The sequence below is a fragment of the Aspergillus ambiguus genome (assembly GCF_047715705.1).
Source record: "Aspergillus ambiguus strain CBS 117.58 unplaced genomic scaffold BDV59scaffold_4, whole genome shotgun sequence".
NCBI lineage: Eukaryota > Fungi > Ascomycota > Eurotiomycetes > Eurotiales > Aspergillaceae > Aspergillus > Aspergillus ambiguus.
In genome coordinates this window covers 549,094-572,963 of record NW_027395517.1, presented here as the reverse complement: position 1 = coordinate 572,963, position 23,870 = coordinate 549,094, and the positions used below count along the sequence as shown (strand labels likewise).

At 50.1% G+C, this 23,870-nt stretch overlaps 6 protein-coding genes across 6 annotated transcripts; 3 read left to right on the top strand and 3 right to left on the bottom strand.

Moving 5' to 3' along the window:
- Positions 1 to 599: 599 nt before the first annotated feature.
- BDV59DRAFT_198972 (uncharacterized protein) lies at positions 600 to 3,795 on the top strand (the record flags this gene model as incomplete). The annotated part of the gene is made up of 3 exons (XM_073693263.1): positions 600 to 877; positions 936 to 3,694; positions 3,743 to 3,795. 3 exons carry the CDS (start codon positions 600 to 602, stop codon positions 3,793 to 3,795), a joined length of 3,090 nt encoding a protein of 1,029 aa, XP_073551376.1.
- An 11-nt stretch (positions 3,796 to 3,806) lies between these two features.
- BDV59DRAFT_109786 (uncharacterized protein) lies at positions 3,807 to 4,599 on the bottom strand. The gene is made up of 2 exons (XM_073686587.1): positions 4,456 to 4,599; positions 3,807 to 4,398 (listed from the first exon to the last, which is right to left on the bottom strand). Exon 2 carries the CDS (start codon positions 4,307 to 4,309, stop codon positions 3,845 to 3,847), a length of 465 nt encoding a protein of 154 aa, XP_073551375.1. The 5' UTR covers positions 4,310 to 4,398; positions 4,456 to 4,599; the 3' UTR covers positions 3,807 to 3,844.
- Positions 4,600 to 5,963: 1,364 nt separating this feature from the next.
- On the top strand, positions 5,964 to 8,423 carry BDV59DRAFT_109765 (DnaJ and TPR domain protein). Its single transcript, XM_073686586.1, has 3 exons — positions 5,964 to 6,696; positions 6,766 to 7,927; positions 7,982 to 8,423. The coding sequence occupies exons 1-3, from the start codon at positions 6,054 to 6,056 to the stop codon at positions 8,277 to 8,279; spliced, it is 2,103 nt and encodes a 700-aa protein (XP_073551374.1). The 5' UTR covers positions 5,964 to 6,053; the 3' UTR covers positions 8,280 to 8,423.
- Positions 8,424 to 8,967: 544 nt separating this feature from the next.
- BDV59DRAFT_198970 (uncharacterized protein) lies at positions 8,968 to 15,883 on the bottom strand (the record flags this gene model as incomplete). Its single annotated transcript, XM_073693262.1, has 7 exons — positions 8,968 to 9,804; positions 9,861 to 10,178; positions 10,235 to 14,098; positions 14,759 to 14,874; positions 14,931 to 15,109; positions 15,157 to 15,541; positions 15,595 to 15,883. The coding sequence occupies 7 exons, from the start codon at positions 15,881 to 15,883 to the stop codon at positions 8,968 to 8,970; spliced, it is 5,988 nt and encodes a 1,995-aa protein (XP_073551373.1).
- A 432-nt stretch (positions 15,884 to 16,315) lies between these two features.
- BDV59DRAFT_198969 (serine hydrolase FSH) lies at positions 16,316 to 17,233 on the bottom strand (the record flags this gene model as incomplete). Its single annotated transcript, XM_073693261.1, has 4 exons — positions 16,316 to 16,600; positions 16,661 to 16,759; positions 16,814 to 17,140; positions 17,192 to 17,233. The coding sequence occupies 4 exons, from the start codon at positions 17,231 to 17,233 to the stop codon at positions 16,316 to 16,318; spliced, it is 753 nt and encodes a 250-aa protein (XP_073551372.1).
- Positions 17,234 to 19,678: 2,445 nt separating this feature from the next.
- Positions 19,679 to 23,638, top strand: BDV59DRAFT_198968 (uncharacterized protein; the record flags this gene model as incomplete). Its single annotated transcript, XM_073693260.1, has 1 exon — positions 19,679 to 23,638. One exon carries the CDS (start codon positions 19,679 to 19,681, stop codon positions 23,636 to 23,638), a length of 3,960 nt encoding a protein of 1,319 aa, XP_073551371.1.
- Positions 23,639 to 23,870: the final 232 nt, after the last annotated feature.

Genomic DNA, 23,870 nt, shown 5'->3' with positions numbered 1-23,870 from the left:
GAGTTGGGCGGTGGAGATGTAATAAATCACCCGACATCAAGTACACAGTTCGAGTATAACACCCAACATAGAACATCAAGTATAAACATGGATGGAATTGCTCCTCTATCTAGGAACTTTCTTATAGCTAAACATTATGCCTTGTATGTTATGGCTTTCTTATTTTCAAAGAGATAGTACGAAGAGATAGGATGGCGATGTATGTACTCTGGAGTACTTGTCCGATATGCGCTCAATTATTTATGACTGGTCACTACCGCTTCACGCTAAGATGAGGGTCCAAAAAGCAACGAGAGGCAGGTGGAGAATCGCATCGTTAGCGACAGCGAAACCTCAGCCGCAGCACGCCTCCCCTATCTGCTGTTAATTCCTCCTTCAAGTCCTAACTTCTCCTCGGGAGCAGAGTGACTGTTTGAACCTTTTCAATCCCGCCAGCTTTCGCCCAAAAAACAACCATGGAAGCGTTGACGGTAATTGGTCTTGTGTCGAACATCATTTCTTTTGTAGATTTTGGAACCACGCTATTCCACACCGCATCGGAAATCTACCATGCTGGCGATACCACAAGCAATCGCAGCTATGAGTTCGTGGCGCAACAGATGGAAGACTTTACTACTACCAGACTTATTGGCTCAAGCCTCCCTTCCGGTGACCTGGATCAGGCTATATGCGCTATCGCGGAGGAGTGCAGAGAACTGGCCAGACAGATCCAGGTTCTTCTGCGAGAAGTCAGGCCAAAGGATCCAAAGTCGAAGTGGCATGTCGTCCGGAGCGCGCTACGAAAGCGTCGAGGATATGATAAGGAGATTCTGACCCTAACAAACAGCCTGAATTATTATCGCGGCCAATTAACACTGCAACTGAGCGTCGAATCCTGGTGCGAAATTTACTGTAGAACACCATGTTTGGACCAGGTGACTAACTAAATGAAACAGGGCTGATATCAAGCATAGCCTAGAAGACTTGGTGTCAACGTCCAAGGAAGATAGCAGGAGACTTGTGCAGCTACAACGACAGGTCGAAGAGCTGCGCCAGAGTCTCGCGACAACCTGCTTACCGGAGAATCATGATGATATCCAACGACTTCTGCGGCTTTCGGAGGAGTCATTCCATACACTTGTCAACGAACGAGTAATCCAGTCTCTGGTGTTCAATGACATGTACGGAAGATTCGATGAAGTGGCAAAGGCGCATTACAACACATTTGCATGGATCTTCTACGGGGGCACTGGGTCTGATGGCTCGGATGATTCCGATGGTGGGAATGATCCAGATGGTCCAAACGAACTGGATCACACTGCCAAGCAGCGTTCCTACGATGAACGACATGATGAAAATCGTGCCAAAGCTCGGGAGTCTTTCATATCATGGCTGTCCTCTGGTGATGGGATTTTCCACATCTGCGGCAAATTAGGATCTGGGAAGTCGACCTTAATGAAATTCCTCTGTGAAGATCCTCGGACGAAAAATGAGCTAGAGAAATGGGCCGGTGATCGAACACTAGTTATGGCAAACTTCTTCTTCTGGAAGCCAGGCTCTAAGCTACAAAAATCGATGGATGGCCTTATACGCGGTCTCCTCCACGAGGTGCTGAAATCAGTTCCTAGCCTGGTACCAAAAGTCCTGCCAAAGGAGTGGAAAGCGATGGCATCACAGACACATACAAGCCTTCAACTTCGCCCGGAAGCTATCCACGAAGGTTTCAATCGTTTGATTGACTCAACTTCCGAGAATATTTCCATTTGTTTCTTCATCGACGGCCTTGATGAATATGAAGAGACACGCCAAATGGATTACGGCCAGATGGTCGACAAGCTCAGTAGCTGGTGCCAGAAGAAGGCTGGTAGCATTAAACTCTGTGTTTCCAGCCGAGAATACAATGCTTTTATGAATCGCCTTGCGAAGAATCGCATCCGCATGCAGGAGCTGACTGACAAGGATATGAGGCTCTTTATTCGTGACGAAATAGAGGCTGAAAAGCACCCACGTCATGCGGAATATCTGGTTGATATGGTTGCTTCCAAGGCTGATGGGATCTTTCTCTGGGTCGCCTTAGTCGTTAAAGAGGTCCGTCGGCTTTTCGAGACTTATAAAAATGAAGATTTGCTTGACAGAGAAAGAATTCTGGAGGAAATTGACCAATTTCCAGAGGGGATGGAGGAGCTTCTCATTCATCTCATAAAAACAATGAAGCCTTCTGGCCGCAAGCGAGCTTATCAGACTTTTGCAATGATGATGAGGCTTAAAGATAAGGACTTTCATTTTCCCCTTTTAGCCTATGCCTTCATCGATAATCCGCTCCTGGAAACCGCATCCATCGAAAGCCTGATGAACCAAGCTGCGAGCAATCTGAGGGAATATTGCAAAGGATTGGTGGAGGCCGTATCTAGGGCAATGCCTCGAGGAGATCCTGATGTGTTGGCGTTCTGCCACCGGTCTATCCCAGAGTTCCTGGAGTCCTTGTTGGAGGAGGACGGTAGTAGTTATCTACAATCCTTCGATGCGGAAGATGCTATTTCGAGGCTTTTGTTGGCCTATATTCGGGTGAAATGCATTGCAGGAAGCTGTTGCTGTCGTCACGGCCGTCTCCACGATATTGAAGATTGCCCCAAACACGGGCCTTGGTTGCCTTATGTTTCTCGTTTCGTATTAGAACTGAGATACGAGGCTAGTTTGGTAAAGGAGCCGTTTAATTTCGAAGAACAGCTTGAAGCAGCTCTTGTTCCTTTGATGAAGGAGAAACCAGAGAGTTGGTTCAGAAGGGTTTCTCTGATATCCTACATGGATACAGGCACGCTCGTTGGGCAGTCTCTGCTTTTCTTTAATGATTCCCTACGTAGCTACTATTACATGCCGAACCCGGACCTTATCTCCCTCCATCTTGGATATCCAGTATATCTACGGTGGAAGATCAATCAGGAACATGCTACCTTTGATAATCCGACAGAGTTGGCTCTTCTATTCCTTACCTTGTTTGTGTCCTTCGACGTCCCAGATATGGAACTCAGGAGTATCTTCAAAGGCTTATTGGATCGAGGCTATTCTCCACACAGCCTGACCGGAATGCCCGTGGCTAGCCAGCGGGAGAGAGACGTGATACGATCAGAATTCAACGTTTGGGAGCTTTTTCTGATCAAAATTCTGAGTACACGAAATAATGCCGCAAAAGAGCTAAGACATCTCTACAGTATCTTCTTTGAATTATTCTTGGAGTCGGGTGCCGATGCGAATCTTGCGGTGACTATTTCCAAGATACACAGATTCCGTGACAAAGCTCGTTATTCTGGCACGTTCGTTGTTGGGAAGGAAAGACACCGGCTTAATATTCCCGCCAAGTTCGAATTCGAATTCGGGCTGTTTACTTCTGCCGAATATCCGGACCCCGACGGTGATGGCATCCTCATAACACTCATTGATATCATCAATATCTGGGGTTTGGAGGAAAAGGAGAAACTGATTCGTTTAGTAGAAAAAAGCAGACGTGGTGTTCAGCCGAAAACGGGCGTATATGAGGATAAGAAGTGCATTGTGCAGGATGACACCGGCAGTATGTTATTAGGAACGGGACCTAATGATCAAATCAAAGAGGTGCCTGCTCTAGAGGAAGCCTCTTATGCGAGGTTGATAGGAGCTGGAACCACACTTCCGAAGCGTGGCGTATTCCGGTGGAGTCTTTTACTTGTATATCTGCTTGGTGAGTATGTGCCATTGTATGAGAGTTTCGGTGACTAACATTTATCAGGTCTTCTTTCGGCTGTCGTCCTCGTAAAACTCGTCCAACCTAAGGCACCATAAAATACTGTGGTATGACTGTAAACAAGTGCTGTTAATGACATGGCCTGTACTAAGTAGAGAAGCAAGGTCGAGGGAGTACCGATAGAGAGGCAGCAGGACTTTCCCACTCGCCCAATGTCCATCCTTCCTGTGACGGGCCCCGAGTAGGACGACTTTGTATTTCGATGAAGTAGCGGTGACCTAATGCACGGGCTACTTCCGGATTCGGAGTTTCGATTTTCCTGTGTGGTGTGGGAGACTCATCATCGCCAATTTGGTTGTTCGTTTCTCTAGACTCTAGATATTCCTGAAGAAAATAAAGTCTCCTGAGCGTCTCTAACTGGGTAACCACGCTTTGGTCCATGCCATAAACCCCACCGCTGCCTAGGGCTAGGATAGCTCTGCGCAAAGTGGCCATGGGGGCCCCGTGCCACGACTTAGGTTGCGTTAAACCGAATTGTTGGGCGATGAATCGTCCGCCAAGCAAGTAATTCTTCAAGAAAATTTGGTCTGTAAAGGCCGCTAGTTGTCCCATCGGGAATAGTGCCTTGCTTTAATGGCGAGCTAAGATAGCCATAATTTTATGATATTCCGTGAACCTGCCCATCTGCGTTTTGATGGTATCTATGCGGTTGATTAGCCATAGCCTACGTATGTTAGCTGTTGGAAAGACTGCCGTACTTAAGAAGAGCTAGGAATGGATAGGTCTCCGCACAGCCCTTGGGTTTCTTCCCATAGTGTCGACTGCGAAGATAGACGGGGAGCTTTTGGAGCCCACCCTTTAAGCAGGAAAAAGGGAAAATGTGTCGTCTGAGTCTTGTCCTTGAGATAGTCTCGGTACACCATGCTCGAGGGGACTTGCAGAGAAAGAACACTTCCCTCTCGGGCTGCTAACATCCTCTTCTCGCGGTCCTCAATTTCGAAATCCATAAGTTTTGTAAATCCACAGGGATAGTCACGAGTCCTGGATCATGAGCTCGGTCGAACTCGACGTGACCGGTTGGACATAGACAGATCCCGTTATCCACGGAAACGTACGCTGCTGGGAAGTCGCTAACCATGTCTGTTGGTCGCAGAGCAAACCCTATACTCAGCAAAGTCGCGAGAGACTGGACACGGACATTCGGCACTAAAGCTCCTGATGATATGGACAAACTGAGAGATCCGACAGCCCTTTTACGCGGCTTTCATACGAAAGACATGGATACGTCCAACCAGCGCATCAACTCCCGTCAGCGTGGATCGCTGCAACGTGCGGATGACGGACGTCTTACCGCCATATTGCACGATGTTACCACGGTCCAATTGGAGATGAAGGCGGGGCAGAAGAATGCTAATTGCCGAAGAGCTGAACCCTGCATACTTGGAGGCTGCACAGGAGCACGGTATGTGCTCTCGATGTCTGGAGTGCTGGTATCTAACATTGTATATCACCTAGAAAAGGGACACTCAATCGGATCAGAGGCATTATGACCGTCCAGGCTGAGCAACATGGTCCCAGAATCTTTCAGAATACCATTCCACGGATACGGGATGAAGTCGAGAGTCTGTCTCAGGTGATGGAAAAGAAGATCACGGATTTGATTATCGCGTCAACCACTGCCCAAGGACGGCGGACTACCACGCGATCATCGTCGAGCCACAGATTAAGAGGTTCTCGGACCGACAACTCAGCTCGAGAACGAGGTGGCTGAGATTCTTGGGCGGGAAGGAGGGAGTCGCAGCTGGAGAGGTATGCGAGTGCAGGAACGAGGGATGAACCGGATGCAGCCAAGGGGCAATGGAGAATGGAGAGAGAGATGGGGGACTCTCTGGCTCGGAGCTAGCGGACTACAACGATTTGGATTAGGTTCATACTAATTTACGTGAATATGATAGTATCACCATATCAATACGGCAACAGTGAATCCGCAACTGAACAGCACCGACTGCTCCCTTCATTGGACGGCGGAGACATCTCAACTGCACAGATGGAATGATCGATGGGATTCGATGGATGCCGACTAAGCCCTCTAGCAGGACCAGCCTCCGAGATTTCTGTGAGTGGAGGAGAGCGAAAAAAAGAAAGCAGAGCTGGATGAGCTGTCACTTCATATAATGTGAATTCTTTTCCAGAGTCTCTTCTTTTATCTAACTCCCTCATACAATAAGGATATGAACATGAAGTACCCATCGGAGTAGTATAAATTTCTCCATACAACAACCTTCCACCGCCTTCGTTGCAGTTCGATCCCCCTGTGGCCAATCAGCCGCCTGCCCGGCTCAGTCAGCAAAAAATCATGGTTCTTCCTCAACTCTTCGCCCGGCACAAACCCAAGAAGTCTCAACATCCTCCGCATCCTCCTCCCTCGCCTTCGGCCTCGTCGACGCCCTCTTCCCTGCCTGGCGACTCTCATCTCTCCTCCTCCTCTTCTTCTCCCCGATCCTCGTCCTCTCACCTCTCCGCCACCGCGGACTCTAGGACTACTCCGGCTTCGTCTACCACCTCTGCCACTCCCCCACCCTCTAGCAAATCTTCCTCTCGTCCGACCCAGACGCGGTCGTCGTCCACTCCTTCACATCCTCCAAAGACTTCCAAGGCGAAGTCGTCGTCTCGTCCCTTCTCCGCCAAGTCGAAATCCAGAGCTTCCGCTCGGTACTCACACGACCCCGACTCTCACCCTCTCAACCTCCCCCCCGACGAACTCCGTCGATTATCCGATATGGCTGCTGCTGCGGACCGGAGTTCCATGGACATTGATCCAAAGGATCCCCGTCTCTCCACGCCAAACGGCGTCAACGGGACCAACGGCGAAAGAAGTCCTACCCCGCCTCCTCACCGATCGAGTGGGAACACTGCCGAGGCCGACTCCTTCAAGTTGGCCGGAAACAAATTCTTCAAGGATGGGAACTATGCCCGTGCGATTGAAGAGTTCAACAAGGGTGCGTTGTCTATCCGAGCCTTGTTCCTCCGCCGTGTCGGAGCTCCTGACTGATGATGATCTGGATTAGCTGTCGAAATTAACCCCAACTCCTCCGTATACCTGTCCAATCGGGCCGCTGCTTACATGTCCGCTCACCAATACCTGAATGCCCTGGAAGACTGCGAGCGGGCGAATGAGCTCGACCCCTCCAACCCTAAAATCATGTACCGTCTGGCCCGTATCCTGACCAACCTGGGCCGTCCGGCTGAGGCGCTCGACGTTCTCGACCGCATTGACCCTCCGGCCTCGGCGACGGATCGTGCCAATGCTGAGAGTATGCTCAAGTACCTGACCCAGGCGGAGGAGATCCTGTCGGAGGACCGCGGCGTGTCGATGATGCTCTTCTGTCTCGACAAGGCGCGGCAGCTTCTCGGCCGCAACGTCAAGGAGCCCCGTAAATGGACCCTGCTGGGTGCCGAGGCCCAGCTGAAGATGGCCAACGAGAACTCCTTCGCCAAGGCCCAGGAAATCGCCGTCAACATGCTCCGTGACAACAACCAGGACCCCGATGCGCTGATGATCCGCGCCCGTGCGCTGTACGGCTTGGGTGAGACCGACCAGGCGGTCAAGTCGCTCAAGATGTGTCTGAGTCTGGACCCCGATATGAAGGCCGCGATCAAGCTTCTGCGTACCGTGCAGAAGCTGACCCGTACCAAGGAAGAGGGTAACGCCGCGTTCAAGGCCAAGGACTACCGCAAGGCTGTCGACCTGTACGGGGAAGCCCTCTCCGTGGACCCGAAGAACAAGGACATGAACTCGAAGATCTTGCAGAACCGTGCCCAAGCATACATCAACCTCAAGGAGTTTGACAATGCCGTGAACGACTGCAGCGAGGCCCTGCGACTGGACCCCTCCTACACCAAGGCCCAGAAGATGCGCGCCAAGGCCTACGGCGGCGCTGGGAACTGGGAGGAAGCCGTCCGCGACTACAAGGCTGTGGCCGAGGCCAACCCCGCCGAGAGTAACATCCAAGAAGACATCCGCAAGGCTGAGTTCGAGCTGAAGAAGGCCCAGCGGAAGGATTACTACAAGATCCTGGGTGTGGAGAAGGACGCCTCGGAGCAGGAGATCAAGAAGGCGTACCGCAAGATGGCCGTCAAGTACCACCCGGACAAGAACCGCGACGGAGAGGCCGGCGACGAGAAGTTCAAGGAGGTCGGTGAAGCTTATGAGACTCTGATTGATCCTCAGTAAGTAGTGGTTCCGTCCCCAGGCGGGTGATATGCGCGTCTAACGATGTCTAGGAAACGGGCTTCGTACGATAACGGCGATGACCTCATCGACCCTGCCGACATGTTCTCCCGAGGCGGCTTCGGTGGCATGGGCGGCATGGGCGGTATGGGAGGATTTGGTGGCATGGGCGGTATGGGTGGCATGGGCGGCATGGGTGGTATGGGAGGTACCCATATCAACATCGACCCCAACATCCTCTTCAACATGATGAACGGCGGCGGTGGCGGTGGCGGTTTCGCTTCCGCCGGTGGTAGCCCCTTCGGCGGTGGCCAGGGCCGAGGTGGATTCCCTGGCGGATTCCCCTTCTAAGTTGCCGCTCATCGCCGCCCCTTTTATAATGGTTAAGTCTGCATAATTCCACGCGGTCGAGAGGAAAAAGGACACCCGGATCCAAAGCATGCTGCTCGCATTTTTCTTGAGAAGCTTTCATCGTTCGATTCCCCGGGTGCATTGTTGCGTCGTTTTCAGTTGAGATTGAGTTGATGCGATAGACTTGGTGTACTTTTCTTTTATTTCTCGAGTTCCCGGCCTGGTATAGATGGGACGTGTTTTACTTGCGAATTTTGCTGTGATGAACAGGAATTTCGTCATTGGCGTTATATACTCATGGGGTTATGCTTTGATGTTTTGTATTCCCAGGGTACCATGACCTGGGGTATATGCTGGGTATTTACGAATGAACACGTTATGATGAGAGATGTGGAATCTGTATGTTGTAAATGGGTGGGTTCGAGGTCATCCCAAGACAAGTATCTGCCTGGTGCCGACAACGGTCGACATACGACATCAGAGAAAAGACATGGGAGGTAAGAGACAGGAGCCCGGAGTACACTAAAGACTGAAGCATTCACCTTGTACCAGTGAGTTTCGCATGTCGTTTCCCTTAAATCGACGAAGTGTAAAGTAACATTCTATCTTGTATCGGATAAAAAATATACCAATTTACATGCAGAACTAGACCCGAAATTATATGCAGTGGGCGTCGCACTCTTTGCCTCTATTTCTCCTCTGACCAAATTCCCTTGAGGTTCGTCTTTTTCAGAACCAGAGATGCCAGGTCATGCACGTTTCCACTTGTGAGAAGCTCAAGGACTTGCAGGTAAGCTTGGAGCTCCCTGCTAATCCAATTCCGCAATTCGATAGCGTTGAGTGAATCCAGTCCAAGAGCACTAATAGACATCGTTGAGGGCTGAGCCTCGAGATTCTCCAGGGGCATCATAAGAATCGCACCAAGTTTCTCCCACAGGCCAGTGGCGATCAATCCCTGTGCCTCCTCCACACTAGAAGCTCGTTGAAGCTGTTGTGTAATTGGCAGTTCTGTAGCGGACGAAGTATCGGCGTCGGCGGATCTGGCGAGTGCCGCATCACGGAGATACGAGAACTTGCCATCAGAAGCAAAGTACGGCAAGGATGTGCCTTCGAAATGCAGCCCTGTGATGCATTGATCAGCGCCCAGCTTGCCGGTCATAGCACTCTCGACCAAAGCGAGCACATCAGCCTCGCTCATCGCCGACCCGGATATATTCCGTGCGACCTCGGACTGCCTGGAGGCGTTTTCGGCCAGGTAGCCGACATCCTCGACAGCTGTAAGGTTGAGAGAAGAGGCGGCCAGACCCTTGCGGCGACGGAAGTTAGCCAGCGCATCTAGGTATGTGTTGGCGCCAGAATAGGCTGCTTGGCCTCGATTGCCAACGATGCCAGCCGCCGATGAAAGCATGACGAAGAAATCCAAGGGAGTGTCGAGAAGTGCTTCGTGGAAATTGCGTGCCCCCGAAACCTTGGACCGAACCACAGCCTCATAATCCTCAAATGTCATTTGTTCAAAAAGCACATCCTGTTTGGTCATTAGCATGGAGCCTCGTCGTATGCTGGACGCCCGGGGAAGTTTACCTTGAGCACCATCGCCGCGTGGATGAGACCTCGGATTGGTGGCAGGGTAGACTGCAAATCTGCGACCAAGGCTGTCACCGCAACCTGGTCTGCGACATCACACGGCCTCACATGTATGGCTGCGCCGGCGACCTGGCTTTCTGCAATCAGTTGCTGCACCTCTGTCGTTATTCTCCCACCCCGAGAGAGAAGAACGATATGGCGAGCGCCACGCTTGACCATTCGCTGAGCTATGGAGCGACCGATACCGCCAGTGCCACCAATGATCAAATATGTAGCGTTGTCCTCTAGGAGCTTTGAGGCAGTGGGATGTGTGGCCTTATGAACGCGATATGTTAGTCGATAGGAAAACGGATGATATGTGTTCTGCATACCTTAACTTGCTCGTTAACGAGGTGGTTCACCACGACCTTGCCAAAAGTTCGTCCACTCTGGAGATTCCGCAGAGCTGTTTCGACTTGAGAGATACCAACGCTAGAGATTGGCATGATTGGTTTGACAGTCTTGTTAGCGAGCAGAGTCATCACAGCGCTCAATACCTGACCCATGATCTTTGGTCGTTCTGCGGCAACCAGGGTCAAATCAACTGAGCTGAAGGTGCAATTTTGGTCGAATTTCGACATCTCGAGTCCCGTGTTCGAAGTGATATCCCTCTTTCCGATCTCGATGAAACGACCAAACGATGCCATCGACTGCCAAGATTCACGCATTAGATCTCCAGCCAGTGAGTTGATCACAACGTCGACGCCCCTGCCTCCAGTGGCTTCTCGAATAGCAGGTCCAAAAGTGCCGTCTCGACTGTAGAAGATACGGTCTTCACGGATACCGTAAGTGTCCATCAGGAATTGTTTCTTTGCCTGGCTGCCCGCAGTCACGAAAATCTGAGCCCCAATGGCTTGGGCAAGCTGAATGGCAGCTTGCCCGACACCACCAGCTGCGGCGTGGATAAGGATAGTCTCGTCAGGCTGCAGACGCGCGAGTTCGATAATTCCGTAGTAGGCTGTGCTATAAACAACGGGGATTGAGGCTGCGACATCAAGGGTCATGTCATCTGGTATGACGGCGGCGCTCGTGGCGGGACAGCGGGCGTATGTGCTATAGGCACCGAGGGACATGGCACAAACACGATCCCCAACCTTAAGAGAGTGGACGTGAGAGCCAATACGAGAAACAGTACCGCTGCACTCAACACCGAGGTACGGACTTGCAACCTGGCCCATGGCGATGACCACATCTTTGAAGTTCATACCCGTGTAAGCGACCTCAATCTCAACTTCATCGTCTGCCAGGGGCTGTTCCGGCTCGTCCTTCCAATAGATCGAGTCCAGGGAGCCGTATATTCCAACGGCAATCTTAAGCCTGCGACCTTGTTGGGCAAAGTCTTGCAGGTGAGGCACTGTCGAGTGCGTTGCATGGAAGTGCGCAAGGTTCATATCCTCACGCTCAACAACGCGGGGGACCACCAAGCGGCCATTTTCTTCGGTGAGCTCATAATCGACCGGAGAGTCATCCTCAGGCCCAGCAAGTGATGATTCCATGGCCTGGAGAATCAGCTTGGCACGATCAGAGTCTCCGAGCTTAGAATCAGGGTCCAAGTCCAAGGTCGCGACAGCACTGTTTAGTTCAGAGCGAATAGTGCGAAGAACTCCTTGGCTGATATTGCTCTCAGGGCTTTCTGCAAAACGATAAGCACCTGCGGTCACCCAAAGGATTGAAGAACATGTGGTCAAGAACTTCTTCAGGTAGCCAAACATCTCAGCAGACATGTTATGGAGAACTGGTGCATCCAGCTCAGCTAAGACGATATATTGAGCGCAAGGTGAAATATCTACACGGGAGAAAGGCGACACGGATGGCTTGGACCCCGTTCGCAATGCGATCAGACTGGAAAGTGCCGATACCAGTAGGTTTTGTTCGTCCCTGTTGGTGATGAGAACTATGTTGTTACCGAGCTTGTCTTGCGTAAGGGATGCATGGTGGTTATCGCTACCGTTCGTCTCGGTATCCGTGCCATTGGTTGTCGCTCCGTGCCCGTTTGTAAGGGGCTCTTCACCATTCGTGTGCTCTCCATTTTGGGTAACGGCATTGATGTTGGATTCCACCAAAGGAACCCAGTCGATCCCGTAGCACAGAGATCTCATGGACCGATTACTTTCATCATCACTGTATACGGGTGTCATTCTGAAACCAGAGAATTTGGCAACAGGCTCCAGTTTGGCAGAGTGCCAAACATCGATGAAAAAGTCAACAGGGCCGGGACTATTAAAATCTGGCGTACCATGCGCCACGACCTGCGCTTGCTGACCGGAATGATTGGGCAGAGCGCAGCTAATTTCAATCTCTTTGACCGACGAGGGCATGAAAAGAGATTGCATTTTGCCGCGTCCAGCACCCAGGATTGGGAACGTCAGCTGCATGCAAAGGTCCATAAATGCTGCTGGGACCTTTGAACGCGTTTCATAAGTGTGTGGCATCATTGATACGGTGTCTGGAATAGTAATTTTGCAAGCACAACAGTCTTCCTGAACCCGAAGACTGCTTCCATGCTGTAGTGTGAAGACAGAGCTGTATCCGGCCCCGTGGGACTGAAGCTCTTCATAAAACTTTCCCAGAGGCAACTCATCAGTGCTTCCAGCAGTGGCTCTTTCACGGCGAGTAATGGCGCCTTGGAGATAAGAAGAGTTAACAGGATTGGGAGCCTGCACCTTTGTGACGCCGATCAGACCGCGGCAATGTTCTAGCCAACCTCTGCCCGAGCTCCATGAAGAGATGGTGAATTCATTCCATTCATTTGAATATGCCCTTGTACCCTCAGAATACGCTTTCAAAGACACAAGTGTTTCGTATTGAACATCACTGTCCAGGATAAAAGCCTTCGAAGCCTGGATTTCCCGAAGACGGAATCCGGCAACCTGGTCGGCCGAGATGCCTGAGAGACGGCTTTTCTGGGAAACCGCCTCAACAGCAATGCATATATAACCCGCAAGGGGGAAAACAGTCAAACCCTGCATTTTGTGACCAGAAAGCCATGGTATATCGTCGGACGAAATCAGATTGCGCCATGTCGGCTCAGATTCATTGTACCCGTCATCAAGTATGCCGAGGAGATCATGACGCGCGAATGGCTTGAGTCGATGTTGCTTTGCAATTCTGCTTTCAGACCAGTATTTTTGATGAGACCATGGGTATGGTGGAAGGTCTGTGAGCAAGGCTGGTTTCATCGTCTGGCCACCCATCTGATTGACGGCCTCGAAGTCGAGGTCACAGCCGCTAACAAACAAATTCCCGGCCAGATTCAGGGCTGCTACTGTCGCATTCTGGTTACGGACAAGGGAAGAGAAGTACCTCACTTCTGAGCTCGCCTCTCGACTGATTCCCTTGAGATTCTGCTTGATAGGGCCTTCTAAGGCAGAGTGAGGCCCTATTTCCACAATAACGTTTGGCTTGATATCTGCGCATAGTGTTTGTAGCGCAGATGAGAAGCGAACAGGCTCGACCAGGTTTCCAACCCAATACGACGAATCCAGCAACACAGTTGAGTCGAGCTTTCCGCCCCAGAGTGAAGAATAGAACTCTACGCCGTTAGCAAGCTTGGGCGAAATTTGCTTGATCTTGTCCATATAGTCATCGGCCCCAAGCTGCATATGGGGAGAGTGATATGCGACATCAACACGGAGCTTACGGTTGAAAAGCTCTCGAGTCTCAAGTAAAGCTGCCAGCTCATCCAATACGTTTTGATCCCCAGATACCGTGACAGAGCTCGGTGAATTCTCGCACGCAACGCCAACCCCTGACAAGCCGGCGGACTTTATGATAGTTCCAACTTCCATTGCGCTGGCGCCTACAGCGAGCATGCCGCCACAGAGTTCGGGATGTTCCAGCTTGACCTTTTTTGCAACATACCCGCGATAATACGCTGCCACCATAGCATCTTGGAGGGAGATGGCACCTGTGGAGTAAGCGGCGGCGATTTCACCGCTAGAATGTCCCGTCACAGCGGATGGTCTGACTCCCCAGGAAGAAAGCAAGTCCGTGAGAGCCAACTGAAGTGCCGTACAGAGAGGCTGAGAGATATGGGGCTGGTTGATATCGGACTTTTCTTTGCTCTTGGACAACTCTTCTTTCAGTGAGAACTCGGCTCCCAGGCTCTTGAGGACCAATGCAGCACTGTCGATGCTCCTTGCAAATACTGGGTGACTAGCCATGAGCTCCTGACCCATCTGGGCCCACTGTGCTCCCTGACCAGTGTAAACGAAGGCTATCTTGGGAGATATAAATGCTCGATTGGGGTATATATCTTCTTTTGAAAGGCAGGGTCCAAGTTCATAGCAGGATGGCGCGGTGAATGCGACACGCCATGGAAGATGTGTTCTTCTCTGACAAAGAGTATAAGACAAGTTGTAGGCCAAATATTTTTGGAAAGCTTCTGGACGTTGTTCAAGGTAGTATGAGAGATTCGTTACCATGCGCCTAACTGTTTTCTCGTCGTTGGCAGACAAAACGAACAATAGCTGGGATATACCTCCCGTATATGACTGGCACGATGTGGAAGTTAAAGGTTGGAATTTCTCTAGCACAGCGTGCGCGTTGGAGCCACCGAAGCCGAAATTGTTGACACTGATGAAGCGCTTGTTTCTCGGCCAAGGACGAATACTAGTGGGGACCCTAAAATGGTATTCTTCGAATGGAATGGCATCATTTGCCTTCTCAAAATTGGCGTTTGGTAGTATGAATCCTTTTTTGAGCATAAGCGAGGCTTTTATAATTGAAATTAACCCACTCGCGTTCTCCAAGTGACCAAAGTTGGCTTTTGCGGAGCCAATATAGAGTGGGAATCGCTTTGTCCGCCCAGGGCTGAAGACACGCGATAAAGCGCCTACTTCAACTGGATCACCCACTTTAGTGCCGGTGCCATGAGCCTCAACAAAGCCCGTGTCTTCAGTCGAGATGTCTGCACGGGCGTAGACGTGGCGAATAAGCCTCTCTTGAGAGTCACCGCTAGGATTGGTAATGCCTTCCCGCATTTTCGGTCAAATTAATGTCTCATGCGAACAATTTGAAAGAACTTACCAGCTGTTTTGCCATCTTGATTGGTACCGGTGTTCACAATGACAGAGTATATATTGTCGTTCTCTTGGATTGCTTTTTCCACCGGCTTGAGTATGAGACACGCAATACCCTCACCCCGAGCAAAGCCAGATTTTGCGCGGTGATCGAAGGAATATGTCCTCCCGTCATCGTTTAAGAGTCTGTAAAACTTAGCGGAAAACTGAAATTCTTTCCACAAGACACTCACCCAAGGTTAGACATGGAAACATAATCATCGGGTTGCAGGTTCAAGTTGCCTCCTGCGACGACTGCCGAATCAGATTCCCCAGACCGAATGCTTTGTACGGCAAGATGTAGCGCCAATAGACTTGATGAACACGCTGTGTCTACAGTGAGGCTGGGCCCATGAAGACCAAAGTAGTATGATAACCGATTGGCTTGGATGGACTGATGGTTCCCAGTGGCGTGGAACATAGGAACTTGCTTCAAATCTCTCAAGTGACCGAGTCGATAATCTGGATGTTTACCACCGACAAATACTCCTATGTTGCGACCAGCAATAGACTCTTTTGATATCCCAGCATTCTCGAGGGCCTCGTATGTACACTCTAGGAGCTGTCGCTGTTGTGGATCTGTCACTTATGAGCGCATAATATATTTATATAAAGGATAAGGGAAAACTCACCCATTGCTTCCGCTTCCTGTTTGGTCATCTGGAAGAATGGTGCGTCGAATTTTGAGTTGTCGCGATCTAGGAAGTACCCCCCTCGCTGGTTAAAACAACCATTTTTTTGTGGATTGGGGTGATAGAAGGCATGGCTGGAGAATCTCTCCTCGGGCAAAGGCGACCATCCATCACGTCCTCGAGACAGCAAAGTCCAGAAATCGTCAAGTGTCGAGACATTGCCTGAAAGACGGCAGGACATGCCAACAACGGCAATGGGAGCCACCTGGCCTGCATTTTCTTTCGCCATGATGCAGGCTGTACAGGCTGGAGCATAGAAATCTACACACAGTAAAGCGGCAGAGTTGAAAATTCACAGCCTCTCGAGAGGCAGACGAGAGATAACACGTCGACAGCGTCTCTTAGGCCCAATGGGGAGTGCAGCACGTGAAGAAACTTTCATTCCTCTGTAAGGAGTTGGAATCGGCCAACCCTTACAGATCCCACCTGCATTCCGCCATTCCGCCATTCCGCCATCCGTAAGAAGTTATGTAAGGGAAAATTTCCTTGCCGTGCACATATTGACGTGAAAATTCAGATCAATTGTGATACTCCACTCTAGTTTCTTCGCGACCAAGCTCTTTCGGGCCTGTGCTGCCATGCACGGACAGGTAATCCAACAAAAATAGTATAGGCTTAATATACACCTTAGAAAGAGCCTTTCTATACTTGGAAATATGTACTACTTGGCCATGGTCCATGTGTTTCGAATCGCTGATGCCAACTCTTCTAACGTTTTTCCGTCCCGGGGGACGGTGTGTCCCTTGCCATGGTCAAACAACGTTGCAGTGTCTTCATCACACAAAGAGAACAATGCCATGGCTCCATGGATGTATGGATCATTACACCCAATGACATGACATGTTGGTACATCGATAACTTCGTCGCATTCATCGGCGAGCGCAACCCTAACGAAGCCATCATTGCAAAAACGAACAGGTGGCCAACCAGATATAAAGACAGCATGCTATAATGCGAAACGATTAGGGCTCCGGTCGGAATTTGTGCGTCGCGGATGAGGACTTACCTTGATCTGGCGGGGACGACCTAGTCTTCCCAAACGACGATGCTCCTCAAGGATAGTCGTCGCGGCCAATATCGCTCCCTCAGAATACGCCAACAGACCCTACTGGGATGGTGAGCTGACAGACTCAATCGAGACTACTACCGGTGTCCTTACTGTTATCTCTGGATCCGCCTCCAAGATGTTAAAGAGCTTCTCTATGAATAGCTGAGCAGTTGATGTGGTTGCAGTGGGTCCGGTAATAGCAGTCCTTATAGCATCCTCTGCCGCCAGACCCTCCGGAGTGGCTTTGAATTTGTTGACAGGATCATCGTCGATGTCTTCGGTTCCATTATCAAACCATCTGTAGTATGGAGGGGACCCGTAATAGTCCTGAAATTCGGCAGGTACCCCCGCATTAACAAAACCATCAATATATTCAAATTCGATAACGCCAGGCTTCTCCAAGAGCTTTGTCAAAGGACCTATTTGAGCTTTGAAGGTCTAATGATGTCAAAAACTGCAGCATGTGATGTCTGTCAGTAGGTAACTTACTTCCGCATTGGTGAAAGTGCCATGCAGACAGAGAATCTTCATTATCAGGTTAGATAAAACGAGAAGACGACGAAACTGAAGATGTCAGAAGCAGTCATCAGAAAAACTCGAGGACAACGGCGCATTCTTACTTAATTTGTTTTTGTTTTCCTCTCGAGCCACCTCCTGTAAGGGTCGGGTGCTTACGTGGTAGACAGGTCAAACTTCGTTTACAGGTCGATTACGACAGAAAGGATGAAACACGGATCTGGTCTCTGAAAGAAATCCATTCCTGATAAATGGTGCCTGCAGGAGATCTGGGTTTCCGTCTTAAAAGTCGCTGGCGACGGAACAGAGCATTGCCACGGCATAGTATATGGGTGCATTCAAATAGTGCCTTAGTGACTGGGAGTTCTTGACTACCTGGTAGGATCTATCTAATATCATAGAGTTATGTGCGTTTTCATGATTTATTTCCTATGTCTAGTTATATACTTCGTGACCAATATTCTTCATAAGCAAATTTGGATGGTCAAGAGGTAATCCTATTGCCTCCGAAATAACGCCCTAGCATCTTTACGTACGTATGGTCTTCAGATATTCAGTAGTAGGCACAATGTCTTCGTTCTGTTCTTCATGAGATTTAGTGTTTAATTTGCCTACAGATCCGCAACTTGAGCCGGACTGCGGATCATAGACATACAATCTAGACCAACCCAGCTTTCGCACTCCAAGTGAATAGCATTCTTAATATTCGATGAATATAGGAGGGAGGTGGCGTATGCACCGTGGCAAATGCCCATTTTGTTTTGTATTTGCTCTTCTGGATATGGCAAACTTCTGAGCCTTAGCCAAGGGATGAAAATCATCACCAAACATGCAACAAGGGGAAAATTGAATCCAGGGGTGTCGATCATGCATTCTGCTTATGAGTAGGGAAAACATACAATGTAACCCAGAAATCGTCACGCAAGGATGTAACTAAGCGTGCCCGTCATGAGGTAGATCCTTACGCTCTCGGGGTATTCACCGTTGTAGACAAACACATGATGGCACTACGGGGAGTTTTCTCGTTCATTCCAAAGCCGTTCGATCCGCTGAAACATGGCGCAATACGCATGAGAATGGAACAGCAATGAAAAAGGCTTCAGAATTTCGGCTGCAAGGGAGGAGAGAGACCAGAATCGCTACGAGGAACACGGTTATCCATTTCAAAGCGCATCGAGCGGCGCTCATTTTAGGTTCTGATAGGTAATGTTATCGGCTAATTTGCCGTTCTAGGATTCACCGGACGATAGGAAAAGGCCGTATAACATATTTATTTTTACCAAATACCAAACAAGTCTGCTACATGGGTGGTGATGTTCTAATTAGTGCCGAGGGCCCGCCGGATCATGCATATTATCTCTGAGTTTGGAAAGTTTTTCGCTGGCTCCAAAGCGCCCTGGATGAGAACAAGCTAGCTATCCACAGACTCTTCACTCCTTCCGCCCTGTACCATCTTGAATTATCCCTCGATGGGGGTTGGAGATATTGAAGTATGCTTATAATAGTGGTGTAAATACCATGCGTTCCTCTTGCTATGCGTCAAGGGCCACAACTAGCCAGCCGAAGTGGAATACAACAAAGGTCTACGCGTTGTTACAATGGCGGGCCCGAATGGACCATCGGAGATGACGTTCACAAGCGCAAGATTTCTTTTTCATTGGGACCAAGTGTTAACGCACTCTATGTGCCTAGAAAGCCTCGATCCTGGCTTAAAGGATTCAAGAGCAAAGATTATGGCACGTAAACCAGCGGGGTATGTGAAGCGCTATTCCCAAACGAACGAGCTCGATACCCGTTCTTAGTGTGTATTAAGGGTTATCACGTACTGCCATATTCAAGACCGGACGCTGCTTTGAGGCGCCAGAAGCCCATGAGCCATGTCGGTTTGGCTTTGTTGAGTTGATAGGCAAAGAGCTCACAGAAGAGTGTTATTTGGATTGGATGGATTATGACCTTCCTGAGCCGTCTAGGGACTTGACTAGGTGGATTCTAGGTTAAACAAGTATTAAACTAATATATGCGTACATATACTTCGACACTCATGTTCCCATAGGGTGACTCGACGATATTCCGCGCGCGGTGGACGGTATGCGATGTCTAGGAATTTGTAGCCTGAACAATGAAGGATGCTAGGAATCCTTCGGGTGCAATGATCTACAAAGTACAAGGAAAGGGAAATTAACAGAAGATTTACTCGTACAGAAAGGGCAGCGATCTGAGTGCTAGGAATCAGTTGAGGGGTACGTATCTGTAAGAGTTATTGTTCATCTACTCAGACTCAGCAAGGGGGTTTTATCTAACTCATTGCTGATGTCCGTTTCGCCACTCATGACGCATGCCCCTTTTTCTCGATCGAGTCTGCCCCTTCTTTCTGGACACATTGATTTGGTTCGTAACAGTGAGTTATTGGGGAACTATCTCGAATGCACGCAAAGCACTCACTACTTTAGAAGTTTCGATATGACGAAATTCGCCAAAAATGTCTCCGCGGGACTCCCCGCGTCATACTGGAATCACCATGTCGCTGTGAACAAGGTGACATCCAATACACAATCAACGTTGGTGGAATTCTGGCAGAATGCCCTTGCGGGCGCCGAATGCTCGTCCTATCCGACTCTACCACGTTGCGTCGATCATCCAGAAATAGATGGAGAGACAGAATACCAATTCCATCTACCTTCAGATCTCCTTGAAGCTATTTCTACATCAACGCTAGTCCGTGCTGCATGGGCTTTGATTACCAGTTGCATGGCCGGTTCAAACGATGTCGTGTTTGGTGCTGAAGCGTCCCAAGGAAATACAATAATTCCAGTTCGCGTAAAACTGGATGGCTATCGAAAAGTCCGAGAATATCTCAAAGAGGCCCAGCGACAGGCTACGGAGGCAGTTCCTTACGAGCAGATGGGATTGGATCAAATAGCCAAAGCATCTAGTGACTGCGAAAAGGCCTGCACATTCCAAACGGTGCTTGTTCACTCGCAGGGCCACAGTACCCTGGAGCTGTGCAGCAAGTATGGTCTCATAATCCAGACTCAATTCGCTGAAGGTCATATCAATCTTAAGGCCTCGTTTGACTCGAGAGTAATTGAGCCCATGCTTGTCTTCAAGTTGCTACGTCGTCTCGAATTTGTGATGCAGCAACTGAATAACGCGAATGTTGAGAAGGCTCTGAACGAGCTTGAGATCCTTCCGCCACTGGAGCTCGACCAGATCCGTGAGTGGAATAGTAGTGTTCCGCCAGTGGTTGAGAAATGCATCCATGATATTATCCAGGAACGCGTGGAGGCCGACCCTGAAGCGCAGGCAGTTTGCGCGTGGGATGGGAAGCTGTCATATCGCGAGCTGGATGACCTCTCATCCTGTGTTGCCTCCCACCTTGTGAATCTGGGGGTTGGTCCTGAAAAGGTCATTCCGCTCTGCTTCGAAAAGTCGATGTGGACCGTGGTGGCCATGCTCTCTGTCCTTAAAGCTAGTGGCACTTTCGTTCTCCTTGATCCCAGTTTGCCGGATGGCAGACTTCAGATTATTACACAGAAGGTACAAGCAGAGACTGCTATCACATCCGATCGTTGTCAGGCCCGGTTATCCCCTTTTGTGCGCCAAACAGTTGTTCTTTCCGAGGAGACAATGGGACCCTTGAAGTCGCAAAGCCAGCGATTACGATCGCAGATGCCAAAGGCACTCCCCAGCAACTCTGCCTACGCCATTTTCACCTCCGGCAGTACTGGCGAACCGAAGGGTTGTGTTGTCGAGCACCGGTCCTACTGCTCAGCGGCGATTGGTCACGGGAAGATATTGGGCATGGGAAAAGACATACGTACTCTGCAGTTCGGATCTTATAACTTTGCTGGAGCAATCATGGAGATAGTCATGACCTTATTGTACGGAGGCTGCATCTGTATTCCTTCAGACGAGGACCGCAGCGTTAACCTGGCCGCTGTGATCGGTAAGTTGAATGCTAACTGGGCGTTTCTGACCTCGACGGTTCTGGCCCTTCTTCAGCCAGAAGACGTCCCCTCGCTGCGCACAATTTGTGTCGGTGGTGAGCCCATTCGAAGCTCTCAGATCAGGGAGTGGGCCCCAAAGATCCAGCTGCGCCAGACCTACGGCAGTGCGGAAACTGCTGCTGTTGTCTCGTCAGCAGGGCTGGAACAATCGTCGGTGGTGACGAGCGTCGGAAAGGCGACTACTTGCAGATGCTGGCTTACCAGTCCGACGAATCCCAACCAGCTTGTGCCAATTGGGGCACCTGGTGAGGTTGTATTTGAGGGACCGGTGATCGGAAGACATTACATTGGCAACCCCACGAAAACAGCTGAAGCTTTTATCAACGCCCCAGCCTGGAGAGCTGCTCTCGGTCCGATTGCAGCGTCGTCGAGGTTCTATCGGACAGGGGACCTTGCATCATACAAAAGCGACGGATCTATTGAGCTGCTGGGAAGAAAGGACACACAGATCAAGCTCCACGGCCAACGCATCGAACTCGGCGAAATTGAGCACCAAGCGAGACAGTCATGCCCGAACTTGAAAGAAGTGGCCGTGGAGCTGGCTACTCCTGACGGCAGCGGCCCCAAGCTCATATGCTTCCTGGTACTGAAATCTGGCCAAGTATATACCGACGGTGCCATCCTTGATGGGCGTGTGAGGTCAGCCATCGAAAATGTTAAAGACCGACTGCAGAGAGTGCTACCGCATTACATGGTGCCTTCTGTGTTCCTTCCCTTGCAAGGCCTTCCTCTTACAGCTTCCGGGAAGACTGACAGACGAGTTCTTCGCCAAATAGGCTCAGCTCTCACCGCGCAGCAAATATTGGACCTACAGCCTAAACCAGAGGGGAGAAAGCGACAGCCGACGACGCAGGCCGAAAGGCAGCTACAGAAGATCTGGTCAGACGTGCTACAAATTGATTCAGCCTCCATCGGTCTCGACGATAGTTTCCTCCAAATTGGCGGAGACTCCTATAGCGCCATGAAGGTCGTAAATGAGGCTCAGATTCGTGGTATGAACTTAAAGCTGCCTGACATCTTCCACCAAAATAGCCTCGTTGAGTTGGCTCAAATGCACAGCCTTCACGCTGAAGAAGAGCCCAAGCAGCCCGATCAGGTGGTTCTCATCGAACCCGCTGTCAAATTGAGCTTGCTCAAGGAGCTCGAGTCCAAATTTGGCATCAATCCTGCATATGTCGCCGATATCTATCCTGCAACTGACGTGCAGGAGTATTTGGTAGAGTGGGGGCCCATTGCTGACTTTGGCTACCTTGATCTTGACAGTAGCCTGGATACGTCTGACTTGGAAAATTGCTGCATAAGGGTCCTTAAGAAGTTCCCCATTCTTCGTGCTCAATTTTTGCAGCTTCAAGGCAAGTGCTGGCATGTAATCCAGCAGCGACTCAGTGGGTTTTTTAGCGTTCATAACGTCATCGGAGACCTCAATGAGTATACTCTGAACTTTTGCCGCCAGAATGCGCAATCTCTTCGAGGAACCCAGCCCCGTGCCGCTTTCATTCTCCTCAAGCATGACGAGGGATTACGGCTGCTTATACGAGTGTCGCACGCCCAGTACGACGCCGTATGCTTGCGCTTTTTGTTGGAGTCGATATTCGATGACGACTATGCAGAGATGCCGGTGCAACCCACCTTCTCCACATTTCTGTCCTATGCCGCCCACCGGCGCCCTCAATCCCAGGCCTATTGGAGCAAACTGCTTCAAGGGGCACATATCACCCAAATCAGTCCCTATGTTCGTCCGAGCATTCCTCCAACCACCGTGCCTGAATTTCTTAAAGTCATAACGAAGGCACACCTACCGCGCCGTATCGATAATATTACCCACGCAACTCTAGTCCGGACCGCATGGGCTGTCCTTTTATCGTGTATGACTGGTGAACCTGATGTAACTTTTGCGTATCATGTCGCTGGTCGTAACTCCGCAATTCCAGGTATTGAAAGAATTGTCGGATGCTGTCTAAACGACTGCATCGGAAGGGTTGATTTCTCGTCAATTAAGAGTGTCCAGGAGCTAGTCCACGGTGTTCAAGAGCAATACCTCTCAGTGGGAGATGCGGATTCGCTCGGTCTGAGGGAGGTGATCAGGTCTTGCACTGAATGGCCCCCCGATTCGTTATTCGATACATACATCCAGCACCGAGACTTTTTGAGGGATTTCTCAATCAGTACCCCGTGGGGTACTGTGCCCTTGGGGAAGGTGCCTGTGCCGTATATCATTCCGTACAATCTTATGGAATCGACTTCAGAGGGCGAGAACATTCTCTTCTGCCTGTGGAGCAATACTCACAGGATCAGTCATGAGGCGGCTAGTACCATCCTGGACAATCTAGCTCGCATCACGGAGAGGCTGGTGACTGGCATGCACATGGCCCTGCCAGAGTGGATGAATGAAGTGGAGTCTGTGATTCAATAACGGACTTTAAATTGATGCATCTCTCTTGCTGTGGGGTACAGAGCATGGATGATGGGATGCATAGAATTCTATATCAAAACTGCTTGTACCTGCACTACAGATATGTCCAGCGAATACACCGTCCGGGACCAATCAGAGGACTCTTCTTACTTTCCTGTTTTGGTAAATATTATTAGCCTGAGGCAGAAAATATTTATCTTACATAAGAATGCATCCCGCCAATCATATCACC

Bases quoted from the DNA above. Each gene is read 5' to 3' on its own strand.
- BDV59DRAFT_109786 (XM_073686587.1), bottom strand. From the start codon at position 4,309: ATGGGACAACTAGCGGCCTTTACAGACCAAATTTTCTTGAAGAATTAC.
- BDV59DRAFT_109765 (XM_073686586.1), top strand. From the start codon at position 6,054: ATGGTTCTTCCTCAACTCTTCGCCCGGCACAAACCCAAGAAGTCTCAA. The intron at 6,697-6,765 runs GTGCGTTGTCTA...GATCTGGATTAG, and splicing joins GATTGAAGAGTTCAACAAGG to CTGTCGAAATTAACCCCAAC. The intron at 7,928-7,981 runs GTAAGTAGTGGT...AACGATGTCTAG, and splicing joins GAGACTCTGATTGATCCTCA to GAAACGGGCTTCGTACGATA.